At 35.7% G+C, this 10,740-nt stretch overlaps 1 protein-coding gene across 1 annotated transcript; it reads right to left on the reverse strand.

Annotated features, from left to right (window-relative positions):
- Positions 1-5,744: 5,744 nt before the first annotated feature.
- pax1a (paired box 1a) lies at positions 5,745-10,159 on the reverse strand. Its single transcript, XM_059521111.1, has 5 exons — positions 9,941-10,159; positions 8,951-9,580; positions 7,872-8,005; positions 7,330-7,540; positions 5,745-6,323 (listed from the first exon to the last, which is right to left on the reverse strand). Exons 1-5 carry the CDS (start codon positions 9,942-9,944, stop codon positions 6,232-6,234), a joined length of 1,071 nt encoding a protein of 356 aa, XP_059377094.1. The 5' UTR covers positions 9,945-10,159; the 3' UTR covers positions 5,745-6,231.
- Between the last annotated feature and the right edge of the window lie 581 nt (positions 10,160-10,740).

The raw sequence follows: 10,740 nt of genomic DNA on the forward strand, positions 1-10,740 counted from the left end.
AGGCTGCAAAGCCTTTGTCTCCAAAACAAATTATTCATCTAAGAATCATGTCTGTGGAGAGGGGGAAGTCAGAGAGGACACGAACATGTTATGTTTTAATTAGTAAACATAAATGTCACTGTCCCATCTGTGTGTCTCAGCTTTCAAAGTGACCGGTTGATGTGGTGAGTGGTTGCAACCACTTGAGAACTAGTAGAGAATCCTCTGTTATATTAGAGGACAACAATCAGCATTTAGGATATGACTAACTGTTTAAAACCTGTTTGAGCTTTGCTTTTCGGAAAACGGACATACTGTAGTTACAAGACATTAACTAATCCTTGACTTCAGACAGTAGTGCAAAATTCACTAAATGCAGAAGCGCTGATTCACACAGACAGACATTAACATTAAATAGCATTGTAATGTGAAGCCGCTGCATCACTTCCAATGGCTGATGATGAGCACTTGTTTCTACAAGGCCAGTATATCTTTCCTTTACACAACAGAGACAATGACAAATCACTCACTCTCAGGACAGGAGTACTGATCTGACTCGGTAAAAGCATACCTCTTACTATTGTTTGGCTTAACAGATGAGATTTGTTTCACCACTGAGTATCTGTTTAAGCTTGTTGCTCCACAGCTGCCTGTAGGAGAACAACATTCTTCACTTTAGAGATTCACAGTGCATATACAGGATTTCTGGTTCCACTTTATGTTAACCACTTCAGCTGTTGTTTTGATTTTTTTGAGAATTAGGCATATGCAATATTGGACCCACAGGTGGGTCCCCAGAGTTGATGTGGTTAACTACTATGTATTTACATCAAAAATGAGTACAGTGTACTTATTGTGTTCATATTGTATTGCAAAACACTTCTGCTTCTATTGATGTTGGATACGGGTGAGGTTAGGGACAGGTTTGGTGGTATGAGTCGGTTTAAGGGTGGGTTAAGGAGTAAGAGTTGGGTCAACAGTATAACTATAAATGTAATTACAGGAATTAATTACAGATGTAATGACATGCAGATACTTTTTTTTTTTTTAATATTAGTACAATGTAAAAACATGTACAGTATGTTCACAACATATATTGTATTAAATGATTCATTTAAATGTAGTTTAGTAGTTAAAGCCACTTAATATAAAGCCAAACCAGATTTTTAGATATTAGCATCAAAACACTAATAGTGAAGATAAAATTCATAAAAATGCCATTAGACAGAGAGAGGTAGACTAAACTCCTGAACTGAGTGTGTATAGTCAAGGAGAACCTTTAACTGGACTTGATGTTAGCTATTAAAAATGTAGCAGCTAAAGCAAAGAAAAAATTAATAAATAAAATTAACGAAAATGACAAAAAGTAGTGAATTTCGATCACCTTTAACAACTGCTATTTTTGTAGTGGTTTCACTAACTTAATCTACAACCATTCTATAAAAATCAGTTTGACCTAATAGCATACTGTTTGATGAAAATGTTATGTTAGATATTTAACCTGAGTGTCATTTCTGAGATCCTCAATGCATGACTATCAGATAAAGTCCTGATCTTATATTTGATATGTAACAGATACCCTGGAGATCAATTTAAGAGCAATGACTTATGGGACAATTCATTGTTATCTGCTATGCATACATTTTCTGAAGGTAAAAAAAATAAATAAATAATAATAATAATTTACAGTATAAATAAAACAACAACAACATGACATTTCCTGAAATCCCAATGTGATACTTCACATTTGATGGCATTTCATTTAAATTATTGGTTTTATTGGTTTTTGTTGATAGTTAAAAAGTTGTATGTTACACCTAATGATATTCTATTCAAGTTTATTGCATTATTTTTGGATTTTCTTTTTTTACATTTAAAGTGTTTTTGTTTGTTTGTTTGTTTGTTTGTTTTAATAAATTATTCTGAACATTATTCTGCACTCTAGGTGCATTGTTTCTGAAAATAGTTATTTTGTATGTTGTTTGTAATGAAATCTCATAACGTGCCATCAGCTACTTAAACATAAATAGGCCACTTAACAACTAAATAAATAATCAATTGGTAAACGGTGCTTAAAAACTGTTACACTATGAATGCGTCCTATATCGGCACCAATGTAACAACAGTATTTTATCAATTCATGTATTCCCTGAGAAAAGAGCCATGACCTTGCTATAACTACAATACTAAGAAAAAAATGACATCACTTTGGAAGCTTCAGCAGCATCACCATCTCAATTATTAGCCCAAAAATCTGTGTGATTGTTGACGTGGCCCTTTAATTTCCAGACAAGTACATCAAATGACAGAAGGTAATGGACTACAGTTATAGTAGGTTAAATCTCTTCAGCGTGGGAACATGTCTTTACACATTTAAGGAAGTAAAACTAATTTAAAGCGAGGAAGTAAATCTTGCAGAAGTTGTGCATTACATCATTAAATCAGAGCTCAACCAAGTGCTGCTACATGGTTTTGTCTGAACAGACATCAGTAGGCTTTGGCAGAGATCGTTCCATTTCTGGCACTACTGAATATGTGTCTTATAATTTACTCACTTTAATAATGGATTTTGCTTCTTCTCCACCTGTCTATGCATGTGAAACAATTAGGTTTTCTATTAAGGTCATGAATTTGAAAACGTTCTTGTAAAATACAATGTGTAGCCTACTGATAAGTCACAGTTTATATTACCCGTGTATTGCATCATAATTTGTATCATTATATACAGGTCTATATATATATTTGTTTGACTGTAATACCCTATCTATTTCGGAAATGTCATCTTATGAAATTTCCATATCATTTCCATATCAGTCCCCAAGAAAGAATGTTCAGAAGCTTAGAATGCTGATATATAGCTAACATATTGGTTTAGAATCATGTTAACGCTACAATATATTCAATCACAAAACGTGAGTTTGACCTTTTTGTTTTATTCCCACCGTTTTATTTATGTAGGCTATTTACTTTTTTAGGGAAAGCAATAATACAAATTTTTTTTTTTTTTTTTTTTTACAATAATCGTAATAGCCGAAGAATATAAGCAAATAAATTGGTTACAAAATGTAAAAATAAAATCGTTTTAGAGGCATGTTTGAAAGAACTGAAAACCTGAACTGGGAAAAACGCTGCATTTCTTACTTATTACCATACACTGAGTTATGTTGCTGACTACCAGTCTTATGTCTATGGTGTCATTGAAATATTTATATGCCTAATACAGCCGGAAAAGTACAGTACATGCATTCATAGAGTGTCATGTTACAGGGACCAATAACAGAGATCTTTCCCTCATTAAAATCATCAGGCTCTAGTACGTTTCTGTAAAGCCCAGAAATGAACATAACAGAACTTGAACTAGAACTAATATTTTTTTAACTGTTAATTTAGCTGTGAAAAAACATCACCTTTTATGAAAATTAACAAACACCCATCAGTGACACCGATCTTTTACTTTCATTCTCATTCAGCAAACATTTGTCGCATTTCTTCTCTTTTTTTCTGTTTTCCAACAACAACAGTGCAGAACTAGAAAAACCACATTTCACAAGCTCGCGTGAGTGTAGCCTATGTTCCACGTCGACCAACGATTCTATGCCATATAAGATTAGCTACTTATATAAATATTTGCATTGCACTTGAATCCTTGATTAGACTGTGAATTCAGATTTTGACATTAAAATCGATCATAATTTAGTAGTTGTTATTGTTGTGTTAATGTTATTGACAGAGATCGTGCTGGAGTCCTGTTTGCTACTGTCGTCTCGGGATATTTTGTTGTGATTATTTACACAATAATATTCGGAATTCGGAAAAGATGGTTTCGGAAACCATCGTAATGGTCGTGAATCAATGTTTGAACCGATACTATCAGTTAATATTGACAGCATATTGATAGGCGATTTGTATCAGTATAACTTACTGATATCTCGACAAGACAGTTCCATCGATAACATTCGAAAATTTTCTTTTCTGCATTTTATTATTTTATTTATTTTTTTAAACGATAGAAGTTTAGGTCACATTTCATTTTGGCATAATATGTGGCATATATAAAACGTGTTGCTGTAACAATTAATAACCTTTTCAAACTAATTTCACACCGGTATTGATGTGCGGTAATGATAGGCCTGTCTTCTCTTTCTGTTCTCTTTGTGTCAAGGCACCAACGTTCGTTTCGTTTCTTTTAATGTTCACACAACTGAGATGACAGTTGTTTGTCATTGTAACATTATGGCCTAAAACTGTTTGTTTAAAATATTTGCAATTTGTCTTCCCCCGGAAATATTGAAAGTCATTTTCTCAGCAATCCATTCCTAGTTGATTAAATACAATTTTGAGATTAGCCTATGTAGCCTATTTTTATATAGCCCTCGTTTTCCGTGTGTACGTTTCTAGTCTAGATAACTCCAGTGTCCACGAATGAAGAGGTGCTCTTTACTCCTCCGGTGATGGGGATATGAATGCATAACATCTAGCGCTGGCGAGAGCCCTTTGGGTGTCAGAGAAGAAGAGGAGGCAAAAATGGCAACGTTAATGCCATTTTGGCAAATGGCAACATTGTACCTGATTTAAACGAAGTCGCAAAAAAGTTGCAACTTCGTTTAAATCAGGTACAATGCTTTATAAGTTTAAAGGATCTATTATTTAATTTGTATGTTTTTTTATGCATTTGCTTTAAACTATTTTAAATTTTCTTACGAAAATGTAGCGGTATAAAATAAAGTATTATGATATTAAGGCCATAATGTTTATGTCACACGAAGTGTAAAGTTGTATTCCATTTAGCTGTAATTTCACCGTTGTCCTGCAGGTGATTGCAAGAAACTGAGCTTACCATGCACCTAAAACTCTATTTTTGCAACAGAGAGCGCTCGTAGATCTACCACGATTTTCAAGGACTCCTGCTTACAGTTTAACAATGATTTCGGGAAAAGTTTTATAGGCTAAAGGGATTGAGATTATTGTTTCTACTATCTACTTTGGCTTATGATGCTTGAGAAATGCGACCCAGATCCTTTATGAAGAGAATAGGCTATATATATGTAACTTGTAGCCATCAGAATTACATACAATTATTTAACTAATAGTATAAAACGAAGTACAGGCTTGGTAATAATAATAATAATAATAATAATAATAATAATCTCGTCGAATGTAATGCAAACGGTTTTTGATTATGCATTTAGGCCTATTACTCGAAGATCTGCAACTGTATGCCGAGCCTGCATCTTCCACAAGGTTGCAAACAAACACCATGTCATCACAAATGCTCTACGCAAAATGACTGTAAAACCGTTTTAAGCAACTTTCCCAATCGAGGATTATCTATATCTATAAATATTTATTTAATCCTATATATTTATCCTACACACACACACACACACACATATATATATCGTAATAGATTTTGCACCGTGCATGTGGCAATGATCCAGCATCAATACAGATAGCATCACTGGAGGCGCCAAATGCGGACAAGCACCATTACGCTCAGTAGCGCACATGAGAAAACAGCAAAATGGTCTTATCGCGCCGTGCAGAGCATATTGCGTGAAACACTCTCTTACTGAAAATTCAGCAAGAATTCAGATGTTAGAGCACTTTTCGTTGATAATTTACAGAGGACACAAATGTGCTGAAAAGACTATAGGCAAAATGAGCATAGAAAAGCAGTTTGTTATAGAAATGTCCATACATCTGTGGAATTAGTGAAATTGAGTTCTCATAAAAAGACAATAACGATTTTGGCTTGAGATGTTATGCAATACCTTTATTTAGCATATTTACACATGAATTTATAAAAATATATAACTAAGCTTTATTCATATTTACATTAACAATTTATTATTTTGTTCACATGGGGTTTATTTATTGTACACGTCTATGTAATGCATTGCCATTCTTTAAAAAAAGTATTTTGTACTGATGCGTGATTTAGCTTTAAGACTTTAAAATCTCATTTCTGCATCCGTTATGCTGTCTCTGACATAAATAGCACAGACAAACCCAGTATGACAGAATAATGGTTAAACAGCCAACCACCAAACAACGCAGCCTGGAGACAGTTATAGTTACAGTAAAGATCAAAGTCGGATACATTCATTCGGCCTCACAGAGATCTTATTCTCCGAGAGCGCTGACCGCGGCCTCGAACAGCACAACACCGTCGAAACATGTGCATTGGTTGAACTTACGGTTTGCTTTCTTGAAATGCGATCATTTCTAAACTGATGTAGGCTATCTGTGCTGTTACGAGGGTGAGGTAGAAAGGCTGAGTCCGTGTATATTGCTCAAGGCTTCGTGCTGCTGCTTGCTCGAGGGACTCGGTGGTTTTCTGTCTCCTGCGGAGGACAAACAGAAGAACACATTTAGAGAGAAAACAAGTCGTAACTCTCCTCACATGCAGTCACGCATTTTCTGTGTAATGTAAATCTGCGGGATCGGGGCACGAAAAAAAAGACGATTCGATTTTCAGAAATAGGCCACTGTTACATTTCCTCTAAAATACATTTAATACAAATATTTTAAAATAGGCTAAACGTTTTTGAATATTTACGTATTACAAATACTGACCGTGTATTCAATTATGTTTATTTAGAATTTATGAAATGTATCTTCTGTCAAAGTAAGCTAATAGGTAATGCCTACTAGTTAATCATAGACATGCATAGTGATTATTCAAAGAAATGCATTTCACACAGACCTGTTAATAAGGCCAGTCATTCTGGTTAGCATATAGGCCGCAAATGGGATCATAGTCTACTATAATAAAACTCTTAAAAAAAATAAAGGTTCTTTATTGGCATCAGTGAAGAACCCTGAACATCCATGGAACCTTTCAAATGCGGAAACATTTTCTTTAGATTTTTTAAAATGTTCTTTTAGGAGCTGTTCACTGAAAGGTTCTTTGGGGAAACAAATATGGTTCTATGACATCACTGCAAAAACACCCTTTTGGGACCTTTCTTTTTAAGAGCGTACTTACACCGCTAACTTTACCCTGCATGACCTTATTCTCTTAAGAGTTTTTATGTGCATGCCTGATGGTTTGGTTGAGAACACTAGCCTATCAGGCGTTTATATAAAAGTTGGAACATTCATTTATTTGTTTATTTCCCCAGTTGTTGTTTCTAGCTGTTAGAAAGTAAAGTGAATGATAATATAAATCTAATTATGGGGGTTTAAGAAGTGTATAAATATCTTAAAATTAGTAATTGAGACAAAAAAAACTTTAAAGTCAGTTAACATGCCAGTGAAAAAAATTGCTCTATCAGCAATTATACTCAAATCTCATTGATAATGGACATCAGTTGAAGTGTGACCGATATCAAAGTATGATGTGCATACCATCTCGCACTGCATGTTTGAACGCCATAGAAGAATGGATGTCACTCGGGTGCATCGCTACGCCACCGCCATGGTGGGAGAGGCTGGTGCCCTGGGCCTGCCAGTGATGCCCTGGGCTCACATAACTGCCTGCCGGACCACTGTACACGCCATACTGGTTGGAGGGAGAGTACGCGCATGCTGGGACATAACTAGACAAAGTCGACGAAGGCTTAAGAAACAGGAGAAAAACAAGCACGTTAACAGAGCAAGCAGAAAAAAGTATATCAGTGTATATCAGTATATCACTATATATATATATATAGTGTATAAATAATACATGATAAGGTAACGCTGTTTTTTCCGTTTTATTACATATAAATAGGCGTGCAATAGAATTTAATTGTATAAGCAGCTCTATTAAAAACAATTATATTTTAGGTACTTAATTTTTATTACACAGTACTTATGTAATTACAAAATGACATGAACGATAACTGTGTCATCCAAATGATTTATGAACATAGTTTGTATCTGTAACAATAAAATAATTGCTACGATACCTGAGGGTATTTTATATCTGCATCAATAGCTGATTTGTCTATTCCATTGACTCCATGAGCAGAGGGATATGTCGCTCTGTTCACACTTCCCCAGTCCTCCATTTTTGGTGCGTATCCTTCAGCGCTAGCAATAGCTAGAAAAAAAATACATTTATTTAAATGCCTTTAACTTTCTGTTTTTGCTGTACTTTGCTACCAGCTAAATCCAAATCACTCCAAAGGGGAATAGAGCATTACTTATAGAATTAACCAGTGTCAGCGATAGGCTCCCTTGTTACTGAACGATTTAAACGACATATTTTAAAACGTTCGACACAAATGTGCAGCACACGTAAAATGCATACATATTAAGCAAAAATTCATATTTGCTTAAATGGATTTTAAATAAATATATTATTATTAGTTACTCCAAGTGACAATATATGGTACATATTCTCTTATATAGAACATATAACATATTCTAATACAGTATATTTAACTAAACGTTTTATTATAATTCTGCACATTAAAATGTCATGTTATTATAGCTACTATATATTCGGTCGCTTAATGCGTGCATTTATTCGTTACAACTTACACTTGAGGAATAAAAACACAGCCTATTTATATAGTACATAATTATAATTATAATCTAAAACAATATAATTTGCTCGGTTTAGACTGAAAAAAATAATCTAAAAATATTTTAGTCGCAAATATTATTTAACATGATTCAGTCAACATACATACATAAAAATCATTTCATGGATTTAATCAGGTAGAAACAGCTATTTAAGGTAACAGTTGCAGGTTACGCTTTTTTCCCGAAGGCCTACTCAGTTATTCGTATGTGTGCAATAATACGTCTTAATAATACTCATTTTTCTAAATTTCATGTCAAAAGTTTAATTTTAAAATGTATATAACTGTATGGTTCCAATGTTTGTTATAGGCTACACATTAGGCGATTGCTTAGGCCTCTTCAGTTTGCTTTGTGTAAGCATCGCAAACCAAGCTATAGTGAGGCTGAGGCCTATATGACTGTTTGAGGTACACTGAAGATTTGTTGTCAAAACCTATTGTTTTACAATGAGTCTCACCTGAAGGATCCATGAAAGCCCGAATACCCAGTATATTGCTGACCGTGTGCGCCGAAGGCCAACCGCGGGGAATGCTTACATGCCCACCCGTGACAGGGACACCGGGGGGATTGCTCATTTTGGTCCCGGAAGGAGACATTGCATTGGGGTATGGATACGGGTATATAGGGTTGTAGGAGATGCTGGACTGCGGATGTGCTTGTTTGCCATTTTCATATTGGTTAGGCTGGGAGAGGTTTCCAATCTTGTTCCTTAATATCCGGCTGATAGAGCTAACCGAGGGAACATTGTATTTGTCGCATACTCCGTCCGCGAGAAGACGGTCCCGGATCTCCCATGCAAAAATTCCCGGGTCCCCTTGCTTGTACTCCCGTATGTTTTTCACTACATTCGGCGTCGTCACTCGTGGTTTGCTGCCACCGATTGCGCCTGGCAAAATGGACCCAGTTTCATTGTATCTCGCAAGGATTTTACTCACACAGCCATGGGAGACCCGAAGCTGTCTGCTTATGTCACAGGGTCGGATGCCAAGCTGGGCTAACTCCACTATTCGTAATCTTATCGCGTTAGGCAAAGGACGTCCATTGACAAAAACTCCCCCCAGCTGGTTCACCTCCCCGTAGTTTTGCTCTGTAAGAAACAAAAGGCATTAAACCTATGCTGTGGGAAGTGAATGTCGTAAAACAGCATGGCACATCATGTACAATATTGAGTGAATTCAGCAAATCCAAGATTTTTCCATGAACATTGAGATCTTTTCTGCATTCTCCAACATTTTTAACACTCGAAATTGTCTGTAAAATTAATATGATTGACCTAATAAGACAATCGTTGTATGGTAGGCATCGCACAGTAGCTTTATTTGAATTATTTAAATAGCCTACTCATAACCAAAGCAAACATTTGACAGTGGCTCAGAGATACAGTTATTTCTGGTCTAAATAAAACATCTCTCTGCAAATAAGCGTGCAGATTCGAACGAGATCTCACCCATTTGCTCTTGCGATGCGTGTCTTTAAAAGTTTTCTCTCGATGGCTCAACGCTGCAGCAAGCAGTAGATTTGGGATGTTCAGAAGACTTCGACAAACTTTTGTCTACTCCGGCTGCAAAACTTCTACATGCCAAACGTGTCTAGGGTAGAATGGGATACGAGTGATCCTCTCCCGTTAAAGAGGGATTTGTCTGATCCCGCAGGGTGAAGTTTGCTGGAGTTAATTTGACGCGTCCTCCACGTCAATCTAACTGGTTACGCGGAGAGCGATCTGTTCATTTCATTGGTCCAGGATTCCTCGGGTAGGCTGCACGTGTGCGCGTATCCAATATGCACAGTTTAACCTTTTCAATATATGAATTCAGATTAGAAGGAAAAGCAAAGCCTCGTTTAAACTGGACGCATTTCTTACAATGATGATACATTAAGCAATAGTCTATATGCAATTTTGGATTATGGAAAGGGGTGGTCTGAGGAACATAGAGTTGTTTAGGCATCTTGATTCCGGAAAGTGTATTCTATGAGAATGAGACATATATTATGAGAGTATCACGTGTATTTTGCACATACTCTAAACGCTAATTCTGCGGTTTCTTCTTTTCTGAATAAAGAGCAAAATTCGAACACCTAGTGAAAGCTTGATGACTGAATCCCTGCAATCTTCATTTATGTTTTTCACACTTCTGGTGTCTAAACCACCACTAGCAATTAAACATACACAATTTGATAAAATAAAAAAAAAACTAGAATAAAAAAAGACACATTAGCCAACCTAATTTATCAGCCCACATGTTCCAA

Source organism: Carassius carassius, chromosome 32 (assembly GCF_963082965.1).
Source record: "Carassius carassius chromosome 32, fCarCar2.1, whole genome shotgun sequence".
Classification (NCBI taxonomy): Eukaryota; Metazoa; Chordata; class Actinopteri; order Cypriniformes; family Cyprinidae; genus Carassius; species Carassius carassius.